The 19929-nt window shown below is 41.9% G+C and overlaps 2 protein-coding genes across 4 annotated transcripts in view; one reads left to right on the top strand and one right to left on the bottom strand.

Annotated features, from left to right (window-relative positions):
* The window catches only part of camkmt (calmodulin-lysine N-methyltransferase), a 173207-nt gene extending 159681 nt beyond the window's left edge, over positions 1-13526 (bottom strand). The window contains exons 1-4 of one of the 3 annotated variants that reach the window (XM_037781675.1): positions 12893-13526; positions 11958-12150; positions 9562-9740; positions 9078-9142 (exon numbers count right to left, since the gene is read on the bottom strand). In XM_037781675.1, coding sequence (XP_037637603.1) covers positions 9078-9116 — 39 coding nt within the window. In that variant the 5' untranslated portion in view covers positions 9117-9142; positions 9562-9740; positions 11958-12150; positions 12893-13526. Of the gene's footprint in view, positions 1-9077; positions 9143-9561; positions 9741-11957; positions 12265-12892 lie in introns of those variants that run through there. The other 2 variants (XM_037781676.1, XM_037781674.1) reach the window with 2 other exon arrangements.
* The window catches only part of prepl (prolyl endopeptidase like), an 18133-nt gene continuing 10668 nt past the window's right edge, over positions 12465-19929 (top strand). The window contains exons 1-8 of the mRNA XM_037781659.1: positions 12465-12858; positions 14825-14953; positions 15146-15212; positions 15679-15859; positions 15998-16086; positions 16993-17119; positions 17201-17417; positions 18738-18929. Coding sequence (XP_037637587.1) covers positions 12694-12858; positions 14825-14953; positions 15146-15212; positions 15679-15859; positions 15998-16086; positions 16993-17119; positions 17201-17417; positions 18738-18929 — 1167 coding nt within the window. The 5' untranslated portion in view covers positions 12465-12693. The remainder of the gene's footprint in view (positions 12859-14824; positions 14954-15145; positions 15213-15678; positions 15860-15997; positions 16087-16992; positions 17120-17200; positions 17418-18737; positions 18930-19929) is intronic.

Raw genomic sequence — 19929 nt, 5'->3', positions numbered from 1 at the left:
TTGGTGATATGGCCGACGAGATGGCATGACGTTTCAACTGTTAATCACAACTCAATCGTACTCTCTCTCTTTCTTTGTGTGTGTGTGTGTGTGTGTGTGTTACATGGTTGGAGGGGCCAGTGTATGCTGAGCTTAGGCACCATAGGGGACATTGCCAGGAGGGGCACATAGGGGTTGGGTGACTTAAATGGAGAAAAATCCAATAATTGTATCCATCCAGAGGGAGGGCGAGCTTTTAGGGAGGGGAGAGACCTGTTATTACTCTTTCCTTTTTCTTTCTCTCTTTCATTTCATCCCCTAATTCTAGGGTGGGGGGAGGTGCGGGTAACCTAAGAAAGGGAGTGGAGACACATTGAGGGTTACGGGCTGAGCTTGCTGTTAAAGTATGTCCTTGTAATTAGCTGAGTATTAGCAGCGGTGACAATGCAAGAGCACTGAGCAGGGAAGCACCCTTTAACGCTCTACTCATTTCCTGAACTTAATCCCCAACGCTTACTGGTAATAGTGCAAACGTGCACACGCATCTGGGGACACACACACACACACACACACTAACTCTCAGTCATGCACAAATTCACATAATCAACTGCTGGCTATAATGGGAGAGGACTCCCGGAGCAAAGTTACACCCAACAGCTCACCTTCAATCCCTATTGTGCTAAAAGTCCCAATGGTGGTTAACTGCAGGGAATTTCAGTGTGCACTTATGTGTGTGTGTGTGTGCGTGCACATAAACATTTATGTCTGTCTGCATCTGCACATTAGCTTCACATTGTGTTCAGATAGAGTGTGGCGACTGTTTCCTTTCTCGAGTGTCAAGAAGCCTCCAACACCCGGCAGCACTTCAGGCGAGTCCCTGTTTCTTGTTCCCTCCAGTGAAACGGATGGAGGAGACAAGGCTGCACAAGCGAAAATCAATTACTTTCAATTAAGTCAACCGGCAACTCTTTCAATGTGCCCTCAAGCCACTCAAGTCTTGCTTACGCTACCTCCAACCCCCAACCCCTACACCACAAAGTGACACACACACTGCATGCACACTTTAAAAGCCAGATCCACTTACTTTGTGACTGTCGTTTTGTGTTCGGTGGTTAAATTATTGACTTAAAGGTCCCATATTGTAAAAAGTGAGATTTTCATGTGTTTTATATCATAAAGTAGGTTTAAGCGCTATATTAATACTGTGAAAGTATCGAAACGCTCAATATACAGAGAAATACACACAGCCTGTATTCAAAAACTGTGCGTTTGAAACAAGCCATCAGGATTTCCGTGATTTTGTGATGTCACAAATGTACGATATTTAGACAATTTTTACAGTTTTAAACGTAAACATTCTAAATGTGTCCCGGTCTATTTCCGGTTGCAGTGTATGTGAATGACACCAGCTGACAGGAAGTAAACATGGACCCAAACTGTTGCTTAGCAACGCAATTCCATTGCAATACTGTTGAAATGCACTAAAACAAAGCGTTTCAAGTAGAGGGTAAATTCAGGTATATTCAAGCAGACAGTATGAGGAACATAAAGTTTTTTTTTTTACATTACAGCATGTAAACATGTTCTAGTAAAAACACAAAATACAAGTATGAACCTGAAAATGAGCATAATATGGGACCTTTAAGACTCTATTAACAATATTAGGGCTGCCCCCTCTTAGTCGATGTGTAGACTTATCAGTTGTTTTGTCTTAGTCGACTAAGATTTCTTTAGTTGATTAGCTGAATGACTTATTTTCAAATAAACTTATGAGCACATCTCTGGTAAACACATTTAAAGTGGTGCTTTGGTGTTATTCTTTATTGAGAAACTCGGTTTTACAGATCTGTCGATTAAATCATCCAATCAATTAGTCGACAAAATCGTATGAGTGTTAGTCGACTGAGGATTTCTTTGGTCGAGGACAGCCCTGAACTATTTTTTTTTTCCTTTCTTATAGTGCAAGAGTAGTATGTATTTATCATTGTCAATACGATGCATTTTGGAAAATAAATTCCTTCTATCTGACAATTCATATTTCAAAAAAAAATATTTTTCAAGAAATAATAAAAAATGTACCTCTTTTCTTTTCTTAAAGCACAGGTTCTGGACCGACTCATAATCAAATGACACGGTGAACCAAAATTAAACTGAGGTGAGTATTATTGGTTACAATATGCAATGATAATATAAGTGTGGAGTTTAGAAAAATATTGCTAATATAATGCTGGTAAAACATCGCTTAACAACAGCTCTGACTGAGGAATAAGAGAGAATGACAATAATGGGCATGGTTTTAGACCGTGAGGACGTTTGTGTAGTATTCCTGTTTCACATTGATTTTTGTTCCATTAGCTTAAATCCAAACCGTAAGAGACACCTGAGCTCAGTCCGGAGCACACCAGTAGAGAACCATTTCTATAGAGAGCGCGTTATAAACGGCGCAGAGGGGGACCGCAAACCTTGTCATTGACACAACAGTCTGAGTGAGCGTGTGTGTGTGTGTGTGTGTGTGTGTGTGTGTGTATGTGTGTGTGTGTATGCCTGCCAGCTCCCGGTCTAGCTCTATTGTCTAACAAGGTCTAATTAGCACTATGGCACAATGAATTAGCATAATTATGCAAACAGGGCTCCGCTAAAGGCTTGGCACAAGGGGAGGCTACGGGGGGCACCTATTACAACACACACACACATGCACATGCTTATGTGCATGCATGCACACACACAGTCACTAAGAACACTGAGATACTAGTGCAACACATTAAACACGCATACATGACTGTGACAGATACAGAAAACACACGCACACACACACACCTGTCCGACGCGGCGACAGGAAGTGACAAGAACACGAGGCTGTCATGTACAGTGATGATTTGGTGGGGGATTTAAAAATGTTACCTATGCTGACATGTATATCCTCTTTACAAACATCCTTCCACAGAAATGACCAGCTAACTAGCCCCCCCCTTTCCCTCACAACACTCAAACATTCAGGGCTTATCGTATTTACCAGTGGGGGTGATAGGTGAAGCCTGTGGGAGATAATAGGGATGACTGAGAGGCTGAAAGGCTAGTAGCCATTCAGACAATGACAGCTGTAGTGAAGAAGGCTCTATTAGGCTTCATTAGGATGCTTGGCTCTTGATTACCCGCACAAAGACGCACACACACACTAATGCAGGAACAGGGGAAAGCATTGCTCTAATTGAGTCTGAGCTTAGCTGCATCCATGGCTTCCAGTGGAGGATTCCAAACACTAAAACACGCAGCAGTGATCATTTATTCCTGTTTGTGTGTGCGTGTCACTGTGACCTTTGCCTGCAACATGAACCCAACAAGTCACCCTTACAGCCCAACGAGCCCCCTTTACCAAAAGCCCCTGCAATGTCAACAAGCTCTTCCTAAACCCTCTCAAACACACACACATGCACACACCTCCTCTGATGCATTCTTAGTCACCCAACCCCAAGGGGCCTGTATTGTGTCCTAAAATCCTGATCCCTCGCAGGAAACAAGCACCCCCTAAAACCCCAAAACAACGGCCGTACAAAGCTCTCTTATACAATTACAAGCCCCCGCTGTCGGCTAGAGAACCAGGAGGGTCGGAAGTTCAGAGTTCAAATGGTTCAAAGTGATCAAGACCGGTCTGAAATAGGCCCGATTATTCATTGACAGCATATAACGAGTTACAAATGTAACTGCAGTTCCATGACTTTTGAATAACCACCAGAGGGGGTGCTTTGTACTTGGGAGTGTGACAAGCAGGTGAGTGAGTGTCTATATAACAGGGCAGTCACAGTTAACGCCATAATAACGAGCAAATTCCTTTTAACTAATTTCTTTAACGTGTTAATGCAATCGATCTTTCTGAAGTTGTAGCAGGCTCAGTTTTAAATAGAGTGAAGACCCTGACATCATATGAAACTAAAAAACTTCCATTGTTACCAACCATATCATGCTTACAAAGGAGGCTAAATAACGCTCCAAACTTACACTAAATTTGGCGAGGAAAAACTGGCATCTGACCTCCAGATATGTGAATGAAAATGGGTTCTATGGGTACCCACGAGTCTCCCCTTTACAGACATGCCCACTTTATGATAATCACATGCAGTTTGGGGCAAATCATAGTCAAGTCAGCACACTGACACACTGACAGCTGTTGTTGCCTGTTGGGCTGCAGTTTACCATGTTATGATTTGAGCATATTGTTTTATGCTAAATGCAGTACCTGTGAGGGTTTCTGGACAATATCTGTCATTGTTTTGTGTTGTTAATTGATTTCCAATAATAAATATATACATACATTTGCATACAACAAGCATATTTGTCCACTCCCATGTTGATAAGAGTAATAAATCATTGACAAATCTCCCCTTAAGGTTCATTTTGAACAGATAAAAAATGTGTGATTAATTTGCATTTAATTGCGATTAAATATTTTAATCGATTGACAGCTCTACTATATAACCAAAGTCACCTGTCTGATTCATGTGCCCTCTATAAAACACCTGGGTACCCTAGGTAGAGGTCCTCATGGGTCCAAAATGTTAGACTATATCCAAAACACACCCATAGAAAACCAACCCAAACCCAACAAGCATAAATTATTATTATTATTATTTATTTATTTATTTATTTATTTTAATTGGAAGAATATTGCAAGGCATATAAATTACAGAGCAAATAAGTAGTCTTCTATTTTTCATCCATTTTTCCCTCCCACCCCTGACAATAAAGGAAATAACCAATATAACACTAATAGTTATAAGACTTAAGGCAGCAATGACACCAAAATTAGAAACACACTAGACACATAAAATAATAAAACACATAAAACATTCACATATACACAAAAAAAACATAAAAAATAAATAAATAAATTAGTAAAACAAATTAATAAAAAATATATATATATATATATTTTGTACTACTTTATTTTTGTATTTATGTTTTTTACAAAATAAAATAAATAAAATAATAATAAATTAATAAATAGACTAATTTATAGAAATAATTGAAAGTAATATATTAAACTCCTGTACCAACTAAACATTCTGTAGCCAAATGGGGGATAGAGAGAATAAGAATAATTTTCTAACCAATTAAATATCTGCAAATCAAATACATAAATATTTTCTTCATTTTTAACACAACAGATAAAAACATTGGCCACTGCCATCGGCGGATATCATCTCATTTACCGATAGGCCGAAGGCAGTCAACGAGGCGAATATTGGTTCAGCCGATAAATTGGTGCATCCCTAAAAAAACACAGACATACATTTTCTACATATGCTACTGATATACTAAAATATTTTCTCCCGCTGTGATTATGACATTATGACCATATGATCAGAATTTATGCTGAGGATGCTCGGACTCCTTCAGATCCACTTCAGACCTGAGACTGTTCATCAGAAAAGTAATTAAAGCCTTCATTTGGTTTGGTCAATTTTACTGTTTTACTTTTATTTCTATGTGCATAATTAAGTATTTTCGTACGAGAGCATGACCTGTGTTACAGCACGGACTGATATACACAATAGGTCTGTAAATTATACCAGTATTCTCCATTAAACCATACTGTATATATGGTTTCGTTTGGGCTTGAATCTTCAAAAGAAATGAAATACGTATGAGGCCCTAATATCCAGATATTCGAAACGGTATGTTGTCCGAGTCTTCTCGGTGATATGAGGTCATCTCTAAGATACACTCTCCATTTCCCTAAAACGTCTTCATTGAGACTTCTTGCCTGCTCCTCTGGTCTGGAAATGAAACCATTGACTCCAGCTTATCGTCACCTTAAGAAACAACATATTGTTCACATTGGTGCACAGTGGAGGGGCAAACACAATAGCCGGGAGAGAGGGGTCATGCTGAGAGGGGGGTAGCAATTTTAAGCTGAGTCCACACATTTTGGAGGCAGTGGGCTAATCCGGCCAGGCTTTTTAGCCTGCTATTCAGGAGGACAAGGACCCCTAGGATTTGGGCTTGTCCACACCTCAGGGGTGGGGGGGATTATCAAGATAGCAGGAAAGGTGGAGAGGATGTGATGGTGGGCAAAGTGAATATGTGTTCATTAGCAAGACTCTGTGTGTGTGTGTGTGTGTGTGTGTGTGTGTGTGTGTGTGTGTGTGTGTGTGTGTGTGTGTGTGCGTGCGTGCGTGTGTGTGCGTGAGTGTGCGTGTGTGTGTGTGTGTGTGTGTTTTTGTTGTTTATGTCTTTGTGAGGAGCACACATATGTGTGTGTTTGTGTATTTAGAGGGGTTTCTCTCTGACTCCCATCCCCAAAAAATATACCCCAGAGCTCTGACAGGGTCACCTCTGGGCCTTTCAGTGCCTCCTCTCAACCAATCCTAATTGATCTCACGCATTACTAGTCCCAAACATGGGATGGAGAACAGGAGGGAGATGGCGGGCTCATTGTTTGAGGAACGAGGTCCCGTTGCTAGTGGCTCTCCACTCCTTACACACACACACACACACACACACACACACACACACACACACACACACACACACACACACACACACACACACACACACACACACACACACACACACACACACACACACACACACACACACACACACACACACACACACACACACACACACACACACACACACACACACGTATCCACACACTCCACCTCTGGCATGCCCACCCACCACCTCCCCCGTCTCCCCCCTTTTCTCCTCTCCCCACCTTTATGCTCTCATCTCCGGCTGTGCTAATCCACCGGCCAAGTCAAGAACTCAGTTACCCATCTGGCCGAGCACGACTCCAGCTGGGAGGAGAGAGGGATGGAGGAAGGGGGTGGAAGGAAGAAAGAGGAGAAATGGTGAGAGGGGTGGATTGAGAGAGAGAGGGATGAGGGGGTAATACTGTAAGCAGTCTGGAGGTGTCTGGTGTGAGGGGAAGAGAGGTGAGGGAGGAGATCTTTATTAGTTAGTACTAGAGGAGGAAGAGAAAGAAAAACAGGGGGAATGAGGGATTCACAAACAGCACAGAGAAGGCAGCCAGAGTACCACGAGGCAAAAAACATGATGACCTCTTCATTTTCTCTCTCCAAAGAAAAAAAATATATTGATCCTATTGTCTCCTTGTAGAGAAAAAAGGGATTATACAGGTTGGAATGAGAGCTGCCACTGAGCTCTGTCATGACTTCTATAGTCTGATCCCAGTGTGCAATGAAGTAGCCCCTAGCCATGACCTTCACCTCTGACCCTGACTCCTGGCCATCTGGCTGGTTAACGCTAACCTGTGATCTTTGTCATAACCCATCGCATGTCTGTGAAGACGGACCTGCACAGAAACTTGTTTTGTTGTTGTTTCTTATGATCCTCGTCGTTGCAATAATTTAGACCGCTGAAGTGTAGTCAAAGACACATTTTCACTAAGTTGGACAATAAAGTTATGTTGTATACAAGTAAAATTACTCAAATTAATTAACAAATTAACTAACATTGGTAATGCAAGAAACACACATGCAATTAACTTTGCATGCCATAAAGTACTTATAACTGGAGTTGTTCCAATACCAATACCAGTATCGGAAATGCGTCCGATACTGCCCAAACGTTGGTATTGGGTATCGGCGAGTACGCCAGTCTATGCACCGATCTGATACCGTCATTTATTAACCCACAAACAAATCAACTTGTTTAACCAGAAATCAATTCTTCTTCTTCGCCGCTCCAAAACAGTAGCCTTCACTGTGCTGTCGCCCTGGATGTATCATGGCTGCCACTGGCAACTACTGTTTTAGAGCTGCGAAGAAGAACTGATCGCAGGTAGTTTGTCACGCATAGCAAACAACAACAGTGCGGTGCTAGTGGAGAGTGTAACGGTAGTCAGGGTGAGGAAAATGTTAGCCATTTGGCAATATTTCACAGTGGAAAATCCAACAAGTAAAAATGCAGAATGGTCGGTATGTAAGGCATTCCGTTTGGAGGGGTGGCGGTACCCTGGTAGGGAGTGTGAATATTGCACCCTGCAGGACAAATTAGCGCACAGAATGTCCACTGAGTAGACGGCTAAGAGAATATGAAATTGTTATTTATTCCTAGCTTCATTTATTTATGTTCTTTGTAACTGACAAACTGAATAAAAGAAAGTTCTATTGTATTCATTCTCTGTACGTATTTGTTCATGTTTTACAAAGATAGTAGTCATATCACATCCATACATGGTCAGTAGTAAAAAGATGTTTAATAATAATAATAATAATAATAACAATAACTTCCTTTTTTTTTTACGACGCTGCTATCGGATCGGTACTCGTATCGGCCGATACCGCAAGTCGAGGTACTGGAATCGGTATCAGGAAGGAAAAATTTTTATCGGAACATCTCTACTTATAACAGAGTATAATTGTCTGTAGTCTCATAAAGAGTCCTACTGAACTGGCTTGTTCCAGAAAATGACAGATGGTGTGTGTAGCTGACGTAACTGGTTTCACTCATGTAAATGTCTGGCTAAATACCTCTATGACAGGATTACATTACGTTGCTAAAAGACAATACCTGAACAGAATAGAGTAAAACTGAATTCAACTCAACCAGAAGTGAAACTCAGTCGAGCTAAACGCCTCACAAACACTTGACACAATGAAGGTGAAATCAAAGGCTCTTCAGTTGATGCTGTTCCACTCCGGATCATAGAGCATGTGCAAATAAATCCCTGTTTGAGTCGTGCTCTTTCCTTTTCTCTCCCAAAGCACACAATCGCCCGTCACTGTCGACTGAAACAATAAGAAGACTGTAGCCCACTTCCCCTTCTAAAGGACGTTTGAAGGTAGTTGGGCGGAACTTGATAAACTGCTGTAGAAGCCACACAAGAGACATACTCCCATTCAAAGAGATGGAGTCAAACCACCTGCATCAAACCATCAATCAAACACTAACACGGCACACAGCATGAGGCTAAGGCAAAGTTGTAGTGTGTGTGTGTGTGTGTGTGTGTGTGGGCGGAGGGGTGGGGGGGGGCAGAATGTGATAGAAGCCAGGGAGTAGTGCAGAATAATGGCATACACACATATTACAAACACAATGCCTTCAAGAAGTCAAATAAAGGATGTACTTACAGACATTACCAGTGTTGTCAAAACTGTTGAGCACTTCATTGACTCTGATAGGACCCAGGTTATCCCTGACAGACACGAACATATACAGGATTACACAGCAGCCTGGGAGAATACTACATTGTGTTTTTGTTTGTTTTCTTACAGTGAAACAGGACAAAGAATCTTAATGACTATTTTAAAATTGCCATTGTTCCAAAGGAAAAGTACCAAAAAGTGAGCAATGAATTATTTACAAATCTAAAAGGTTGACATTACTGAGTTGTAGAAGAAGTGTTTGGCTTAAATTAAATGTGTAGTGCAAGATGTGTTAGAAATGATATTAGATTAATAACAAACCAAAGCAGCAATAACACTGTATAAACCTGGAACATGTTCAATACTGACTTTTACCCAACTAGTGCTGTCATATCATGAAACGGCCCACTTGTGTGGAGCACCGTCACCGTGCTTTATCTGTGCCAGCGGGAAACGAGTGTGTGTGTACCTGAGCAAGGCACTGTACTCGGGAAAGTAGACACTTCTGTACTCCGCCCACTGGTCGTCTGAGGTATCACTGGGGTCGTGTGTCAGAAGCCTTTTCCTGCTGAAAAGGTCAAATGTCGCAAACCTGCGAACGGACACCTGTTTGAACTCCGGAGCGTCCACCTGTTTCTGACGCAACACCTGTGAGAGTCGGGAGTGGAAATAAAGGGGAGTTAATGGATTTCAGGTTTCTGCAAGAGAGTGGGTAAATCTTCTCATAAAGTCTCAGCATTTGCAGAATGAATCAGTCGTGTTTTCCCGTTTTGGCTCTGTGAGGTTTCAGTCCAACAGACAACAGAGCTCCTTTGGGAAGACCATAATATGCAATGGAGGAGAAAGACATTTTTAACTAATTTTACATTTCTCATTTGTCCAAAATTTCAATAACAATGGGTGTTCCTGAGTTGAATTTAACCGATAGTTAAAGCTGGGGTAGGCAGGTTGGAGCAAATATGATTTCAAATTCATTCATTCATTCATTCATTCAACGTTTATTTAAATCTCAAGGAATCATTGAAAAAAATACCAAGCACCACTCACCAGCCGGAGCAAACTTTCTCATTTTACAGTTAAACAGTACACTACAAGATGTTTCTGAAAACATTTATGCAAGAAATAGGCATTACGGTGAATATTAACGGGCAGGGTTGACGATGTTCTCCAGTTTACACTATTTGTTCTATTGGTTGAAATGGTCTTTACACCCCGACAGCGATCCATTACTGATGAGCTCTGAAAAAGGACCGGAAAAGAGCCGTCATCTGTAGCTGCTGTAATCCTGTAAAAACGTCTACCGATCACTGTCTCGAGGTCCGCTTGGAAAGAACCAATCGGATGCCTCCCTGCCTCCCTGCTCGTACTCTACCCTTGGCGTGCACCAGCCTGAACTCAAAGCGCGTCGCTGCCGCACGTTTACTGGAGGATGGAAGAGAAAACTCAGCCCTGCAGTAGCACTGCCGCCGTTACTTGTCATGAGGTAACGTTGTTGAGTTGAGGTCCTAGTAGTTACGATGCGGCGGTGCTCGTGCATGTGTGTGTGTGTTGGGGGGGGGGGGGGGCGTTGCCTTGGAATGAGCCCCGAGGGCAGGGAGTGGGTTTAGACGGAGCTCCTGAGGCGATGCTACTTTCAAATGATGCTAGCTTTCCAACATCGTCTCGACCCTATCTTTAACTTTCATATTAGATCAGCGTTGCCTAGTTTGACCGTTTGATCGGAGTTTGCGAGTGATTGACAGCTGCCTCATTTGGATGAACAGCCAATAGGAACGCTCTCTCTCTGAAATGACCTGTGATTGGCCGAAGTCTCCCGTCACGGGCTGGATTTTTTAAAGCCTGAAAACAGAGCCATGAGGAGGTGCAGAAGTCTAGTTTTCTCTCAGAACACTTGAATTACAATATGCTGAAAGGTTATTATGAAATGTTTGCCCAATGATGCCAAAAATATACTGCCTACTGCTGCCTTGAATATACTTTAAGTCGGTGTTGTTGTAAACTGAGTAAAAAAATTGCCCTGTATAATTAAACATGAATTTGCATCTTTTCATGCTCATCTGTAAAAAGCAGAAGTCATTACATTATATACTGTAAGTTATATCAATAGTATCTATCTGTCTATCTATATGTATCCTGGCACACACATAAAGGTCATAACTGCGCCAGGAGGAAGAAATGCAGAACGCAAGATGACCCCATTGCAGGGAGCTTTTCTTGTCAGCAGAGTATAACGCGTGTTTAATGCCCATCTATGGGAAAAAGTCAAAGCCCTACTTTCACAGCCACTGCTCTTGTGAGTACCAGGTTCTTGTACATGCAAAGCCTATCACATTCTGTGGCTGGAGGGGGAGGGAGAGAGAGAGAGAGATTCTTACTCGTGACAAAGTTACTGGAATATATGATTATAAAATTACTTATTGATAAAATTACAGAAGGTAAAGGTTCAAGCTGTATTGTATGCCATAGTAGATCAGAGTACTAATGAACCACTACTGATGAATAAACAGACTGCTACCATGCTGTAACAGACTGTAAACAGGTGATGTATATTATGCCTCTGCCCCTGCCAATATTTCACACAGCTTGGGCTAGGAATAAAATACAATATGAACTACAAGGTTAGAAAACAATGGCGTTGTAGCCTAAATTAAGGGAGGAAACATGGCAGAGAGACAGACTGGCTGATACTATATGTTTCCACCACCCTGATTATCCCAGTTATGAGAGAACAGATTGTAACAGAGATACAAATAGATTCCCAACAATACATTTGATGTTGAACATTCACCCCATGTAGAAAACGTGCAAAGAAGATCTAGTCTAAAACCCCCAGAGGTTTGTGCTTTCCACTGAGGCTGACAGTACCTGTCTCAGGAGAGTCCACCTGGCCCTGGCGACATCAGTAGAGCCACAGGTCTGATCCCGGGAGCTGTGGTGATCAGCTGAGCAGGTGTCTTGGTTCATATTGTTCCTCAGAGATGAAGCCGGCTCGGTGTCTCCTGCAGTCCCGGTTGAGTCTCTCTCCATTTGATCCTCGAAGATGTGGGCGGAAATTAATCTGTAAACAAGCGTCCTGGCTGTCGGGCTGTCACAGTTATCGGTAGATATGTGGTTGTACAAAAATAAGGCTTTTTTCTGTAAACTCCACCAACGCAGAACCGCTCGAAGATCTGCTCGACTGTCATCACCTGTTACACCCACAATGGAGACATGTGCGACTTCCGTACACTTTTGGCATTCGAGACATTGCAATAGATTATCGAAGCAATCGTGCACCGATTGTCAGTTACAAACTGGCAGCTGCGCATGTCGGAGTTTGATTATTTTAGTCTGGCGTTGCTCGCTACGTCATCCGCAGCGGGCTTTGTTTAGGAAATCATGCACGTGCATAGAATGTGCTCTCTGTAACCAGCAGCAACAGGACGATTGATTCAATATTTAATCACAGAAACAATCAAATATAATGCTTATTGGTCAAATGAAACGTGTAAACGGTTATTACTATTGTCGTGATGACCGACAATAACTCAGCACGCAGTGACAGCTTCTTTAAAGCACATAATCACAGCTATCTAGTGTTAACTAGCTGATTAACGTGGTGATGGCGGCTCTCTCCTCTCTCTCCTCTCTGCTGGGTTCAGCTGCTCGTCTCGGTCTCCTCACACCGTCACCGTCTCTGACACCGTCTCGGTTCCGGTGTTGGGAGCTCGCCGTTTGCAGACGGATAAAATGGCTCTCCCTGTCCGTCCAACGGTGTTACTCGTCGGTAAGGGTGTTCAGTTTACGTTGTTTCTGCTCACCTCAGGCTGGGTGTGAGATTACTGCAGACTGTTAAACTATCTCGTCGGTAAGGTGAAGTCCTCCATTATTCAGAGCGGTGTGTTTCCTCACCTGGCTGACTAAACTAGTGTTGTAGGAGCCTCAGATCAGATCAGATCAGATCAGATCACACTGTAGGGCTGACACCCAGCTGCTCTGGATGAGGCTCACTGCTCTCACACTGCACTAAGCTACAGGGGGAGGAACAATACACTATTATTAAGTTACAATACTGAAGTTTTCTTTTGTTTACAATATATTATTCCCAAAGACTCAAATAAAGTCTTCTAAGTGAAGTTTGGAATGATTTGAAAACGGCTAATCATCAATCAGTCACCATATTTATTGAACTGAAAGTATAGTAGACACCACCTAATCATAACTTTGCCAATACCTACACAACCTACCTTTTTTTTCTTTCTTTTTTTTTTATACATATGACACATAATGTCACCAGGAAAGAATTTAGGACTCTTGCAACCATAGTGGTGAATTTGGAGGTGTAAAAACTGCCATTGTTCAGTACTCTAATATCCAACAGTAACATGTTTAAAGGTCCCATATCGTGCTCATGTTCAGGTTCATACTTGTATTTTGTGTTTCTACTAGAACATGTTTACATGCTGTAATGTTCAAAAAACCCTTTATTTTCCTCATACTGTCTGCCTGAATATACCTGTATTCATGCTCTGTCTGAAACACTCCGTTTTAGTCTATGTTTACTTCCTGTCAGCAACAGAAAATAAACTGGGACACATTTAGACTGTTTATGTTTAAAACCGTGTGATGATCTAAATATTGTATATTTGTGACATCACAAATGGACAGAAAACCTAATGGCTTGTTTCAAACTCACAATTTCTGAACAAGGGCTTTGTGTATTTCTCCGTATATTGAGTGTTTTGATAGTTTAACAGTATTTATATAGAACTTAAACCTGCTTTATAGTATAAAAGAGATGAAAATCTCACTTTTTACAATATGGGACCTCTAACACTAGGAGGCTTCATATCACTTACTCCCATATTAAACTGCATTAGCTTGCGCTTTGAGAAATAATCTATGTCACTTTATATTACAAAAATACAATCATCCTCAGTTATTACAGATGAATTTTGACATAACAGGGAACAGCTATACAGCACTTCACTGAGCGGTTTACAAGCTACACGTTCAGTGTCTCGCCCCAGTGACTCTTGCAAAAATAGGATACAAAAATATTAGGGCTGTCAATCGATTCAAATATTTAATATTCGATTAATCGCATGTCCATAGTTAAACACGATTAATCGCACATTTTTTAACTACTCAGAATGTACCTTAAAGGGACATTTGTCAAGTATTTAATACTCTTATCAACATGGGAGTGTTGCATGTTGTTAGCCTCTCAGGTACTGCATTTAGCATAAAGAATATGCTCAAATCATAACATGGCAAACTGCAGCCCAACAGGCAACAACAGCTGTCAGTGTGCTGACTTGACTATGACTTCCCCCCAAACTGCATGTGATTATCATAAAGTGGGCATGTCTGTAAAGGGGAGACTCTTGGGTCTGACCTCTGACCTCACATATCTTGAGGTCAGAGGTCAAGGGACCCCTTTGAAAATGGCCATACCAGTTGCCAGCTAGTATGACACGGTTGGTACCAATGGATTCCTTTGGTTTTGTAGTTGCATATGATGCCAGTATCTTCACTCTAGCTTTAAATCTGAGCCCGCTACAATCCTAAAATTGCAAGTTATGTTAACGAAATTAGTGGCGTTAAATCAAATTTTTGTTGACGTGTTATCTTGTTAACTTTGACAGCCCTAAAGAATATAGATTTGAACAGCAATGGCCCCTGCAATTTGCAAGCTTATGGTTACAGTCTTAAAAAGTCTTTCCACAGTTTATAAAGTTGTTTTATTTCAGGACACTTCACACTCATCAGTTGATCCCCTCAGCTCTGGACTTGAGAGGTACAAGGACTTGCAGAAGTATTTCAACAGGAGACTGAAGGCAACGAACCGCAGGTTCTCCAACATACCTGATCACTCAGCGGTAAGGCCTGCCTTCTGCTTCAGCTTTTTGTTCTGATTTTGAATATAACATCCACATGTCAGGAACACGGGGTGCATTTCTGTGTGGGATGAGTAAGATTTGGAAGACATCCAGCAGTAGCTAACTTGATGCATTTGTGAAATTCCAAATTATTATTTTTTTTACAATTCACTGTGATATCTCTTGGCACAGGTCTGTGGACACCACCATGTGTATTTCATTGAGGGTGATGGCATCTACAGAATGGACCAGAGACAAAGTAAGCAGAAAACATGACTGTAGATCGACTACTAATGTTAACAACTCATAAAGCCAGAAACTTGGGAACAGAGATATGGCAGCTTATTACTGCCACACTAGGAAAAAAAAGAAGGATCACTATCACATTATAACGTGAAAAGCGTATTGTTATACCGAGATGTTTTTCTCGCTATAACAACAAGATACTTTCACGTTATTACGACACACAAACTTTCATGATATAACAAGAAAAGTTTCTCAAAACTTTTCACGTCATTACGTGATACTGATTCTTTTTTCTTTTTTTTTCAAAAAAAATATTTCAAAAATATTAGGCAAACCAAAAACAAGATTACAAAACTGCAGTACCATTTTCTTATATAACCCCATTTTCACGTCTGCAACTGCAAGTTTTTATTTCCATTATTAGGAATAGAGTTATTCCCACTTTGTGAATGACTCAGTTTCCTCTCCCCGTTTTGTAGGTGAGCCGGCGCCAGAGCAGGTGCTAAATCTAGGACAAGTCTCTGGACAGGAGGAGAAGACAGGACTTGATAATGAAGAGAGGAAGCAGAGGATTCAGTGGACCGTCCAGAGAATACGTCTGTCCCCACAGGAAAAGCATCTGGCTGCCACGCTGAAAACTACTCACAGAGAAGAACTGAGGTGGAAAAAGGATAGAATTAAACCTACAAAATATCCTTTTATTTGGCAGCAATGTTTTTTTGATTGTTTTTTTTTTTTAAATTAACACTGTTACAGTTACTGAATGAATAATTGGATGACTGTCCTTTGACAATCCAGGTGTGTGGTTGTGAGGCTTGGAAAGAGAGATTTCTCTCCTCTGGATCCCCCACATGTCGTATTCACACTGGACAAAGTCTTCAGCTTTGGTACGTTTTAAAGGGACTGTTTGTAACTTCTTACACGTATAAATCATTGCGGGTCGGTGCCCCATGTGCGCTTGCGTGTGGCTACGCTGTTCAGACTCAGACTCCAACACAAACTACACAGAAGCACCAAAACCTCTTGGTTGTATCTAGTGAAGCCCGTCTGTTAAACAGTGTTGGCCGCGGTCGGAGGACGCGGATGAGACCGTAGCTTTGGTCTCCAGGACCGGAGTCTCTGCTGTACTCTGCTCCTCTGCCTGCTTGCCTTCACTCACACACCGCGCTCCTTCTCGCTCTTTCACTCCACTCTCACGTGCATGCGTGCACACTCCACACTGCAGAAGAGTTAGTTTAGCTCTGAGAATATCTAGTGAATGTACAGTGGACGTTTGTGCAGAAATAACTGCTGCAGCTCCTCCAGACCAACAGAGGTTTCCCGTGTCTTGTGAAGTGACGGGGCTCCGCAGGGAGAAACGTTATCGTCTCCGACCAAAACTCCGGTGTCTCCCCTGTTCCCTCCGGCCGCGGTCGGGAGGCTGAGGCAGGAAAAGCCAACACTAGGATCAGCATTGATTCATGGAGAGACCTTCGTCTGGTCAGCTAACATTACTGCCAAGCAGCTGAAATATAGAGTGATATTGTGCTTTTAGCTGACGTGTGTCACCTCACTGTGTTGAGCGATGCTCGTTCATGTCTATGTAGAGCGAGCACAAGCGCTAGCAACAAGACGCTGACTTTCGTTGACTAAACGGCCACAGGTGTCGCTGTTAACAAGACATTTCTGATTCTTAAAAACAGTCCCTTTAAGTAGTTGCTTGTAAAAAATGTAATTCAGTAACAATAGAGGTAATACTGCACTGGCTAAAATAAAAGGATGCTTTGTGCACGTCTGTGTCTGCATGGGTGAAGAGTGGGCCACAGACGAGGTCCTGTTTTACACGACTCTGGAGGGTCTACGCTGCAGTGGAGTGTTTCGGCTGGACCTGACCTCCAGCGGAAGCAGGATAACTTCTGTGTATGAGGAAACACATCCCGAGTAAGTGGAAGTAATGTTATACCTAAGCCGTCTCTGCTCCCACACCATAACCTCTAACTGATACACCAAACATCTCCCCAGTGTGTTTGTGGAGGTTGCCCTTTCCAGAGACGGACAGCTACTGAGCATCAACTGCAACAGCAGGAGCAGTTCAGAGGTGCTGCTGATTGATAGAACAACATCCCATTTAGAGCCATTCCTGGTCCAGCCACGCCAGCTGGACCTCCTGTACCACGTGGAGCACTGGAGAAAGTGTCTGATTATACTGACTAATACAGGGCTTGGACAAGAATATCAGGTACACAGCTTATACACTTAGAAACACACAGTGTTTATTCACCTTATGCTGCCTGGCCCATTATTTCACTTCTGGTTCGAACACAGTTGTATTGATTTAGAAGTTTAGCGCCAGCAGTGCTATTAAGAAGCTACACGGCGGCGATCGGATGGTTTTACCAGAGACGGTTTTACAATGGGCCTACCATAGACATTAGCCATCGTTGACTGGGAGAACGACATAGGAAAATGGCCTGAGCTCACATACGGGGACATTTGTAGTGTCTCGTGGTTTAGATGGCTCCACTGTGAGGAGCTGACATGCAGGCCTATTCTGGATGACGTATTGCCTGTCTGATGTATCACCAAATTGCTAGCTATAAATGGCTATATAGCCACTTGCTATCTGCTAGCTATCTGTCGCCAAATGGGTGATTTTTGATTTAATTAACTTTATCAGTATTGTGTGTATCTGATTGTTAAATCTGCAGTGTGGACCTGTGTCTACCCCTTCTAGCAGTGAGAGTAATTAAAAACACTGTTGACGTGCTTTTGTACGTCAATCAGCTCGTCTCACACAGCCAGCAGCTCCCAAAACATCGGCGCAAATTTCCAAATTTATTTGGCTAAACTGATCACATATTGGAAATCTGAATGGTTACTTTCTCGCCTGAAAAAACATTAAAACTTCATAACAGTTTTTTTTTTAAGGCTTAAAAACAGCTTTTTGGCAAGTAAAGGATGATAACCATAGATGTGTTCAACACTGTCGACAGGAGACGCTAAATAAAATAATGGCACTTCTGCTCTACACAGAAGCGAGAACACAACATGACGCAGTGCGGAAGTACCCTAGTTCAGGCAAAGAATAAGGTGAATAGGGTACATACATTTGCACCCTATACATTTTATAAACATCTGCTGTGGCCCTGCTTGACACACACTGCTGCTCTCATTATTATCAGCAATATTTATATTATAATTACTGCAACTATCACTGCTGTTATTGTTGCTATTATTATGATCATTCTATTATATCCACTGCTACTTATTATTGTCTCTCTCTCTCTCTCTCTCTCTCTCTCTCTCCTGCTCTATATGAAAAGTTTCTTGTTATGATTTGAAGCTATGAAAAAATAAATTGATTTGATACATTTCACATAAATAAATGTTTTCAAAAGGTTTTGGTATGTTGAGACCCTTTAATGTGTCCTGTCTCCTGTTTGGACTGGAAGTAGTTGGTCCCTATTAGCAACCTGATTCTGCTGTGGTAACTTGCAGAGAATTACATTTGGAAGGAGACAAAACATGCTGATGAATATTTTATGTATTCAAAAACTAGGTGGTACAGGCCCCTCTCTCAGATCCATCCATGGTCTCCTGGGTGCCTTTGTTTTCCCCTGAACCTGGCACTGTGCTCAAAGACATGGACGTGGTCGGAGACCACTGCGTGATGGTCGCGAGAACGCCGGCCGGTGAACTCGCCCTGATCATAGTCCCACTGACCCGTCCCAAGGAGGCATACGCTGTACAGGTCAGTGTGACCGAAAACTCTACTTACTTCCTTGCTGGCGTGCTTACTATTAGTGATGTAACTTGCTTCTTTACCATTTTGCTTGCTCGTGGTCTTGTTTGTCTGTTAAATTGCTTGATATTTTTAGATAGATAGTCTTTATTGTCCCAGAGGGGAAATTTGTTTTCACAAGAAGAAGAGCTAGATGCTCGAAACATCACCGGTAGTAATCAATTAAATATTCATGGGAGCAGTATCTAGCGTGTGGACTCGATTAATCGATTAGTTGTTTGCTCTATAAAATGTCAGAAAATGGTGAAAAATGTCGATCACTGTTTCCCAAAGAACCAAGAGGACGTCCTCAAATGTCTTGTTTTGTCTACAACTCCAAGACATTCAGTTTACTGTCATAGAGGAGTAAATAAACCAGAAAATATTCACATTTAAGAAGCTGTAATCAGAGAATTCAGAATTTATTTTCTTAAGAAATTAAGAAAACTGATTTAATTTATCAAAATAGTTGGCAATTAAAGCTGAAGTAGGTGAGATTGGAGCAAATGTGATTTAAAAAAGTTATTTTTATAAAACGGTCGCTATATCGTGACAGTAGTACATAAAACAGGAACCCTGAAAAAAATCATGTGCCTCTGTGTCCTCCGGTGCTCCTAATGACATCTGAAAGATTTCACAGACCGGAGGAAAACAAGCAGTAAGAGCTGATCTAAGGGAGAGCCGGCTGTCAATCCCTGGTGAACTCCGACCAAACGGTCAAACTAGGCTGCGCTGATCAAATATTAATCAATATTCTGTTACATTTATGCCTATTTTTCTCCTAAATGTTTTCAGAATCATCTTGTAGTGAACTGTTTAGCTGTAAAATGAGAAAGTTTGTGACCCGGCAGCCATGTTGAGATCTCTTCAAGGAATACCAAGCACCTCTCACATGAATGGAGCACAGCCAATAGGTGGAAACGCTCTCTCTCTCTGAAATGACCTGTGATTGGTCAAAGTCTCCCGTCAC

Source organism: Sebastes umbrosus, chromosome 10 (assembly GCF_015220745.1).
Source record: "Sebastes umbrosus isolate fSebUmb1 chromosome 10, fSebUmb1.pri, whole genome shotgun sequence".
NCBI classification, from domain to species: domain Eukaryota; kingdom Metazoa; phylum Chordata; class Actinopteri; order Perciformes; family Sebastidae; genus Sebastes; species Sebastes umbrosus.
This window is presented reverse-complemented; position numbering and strand designations above follow the sequence as displayed.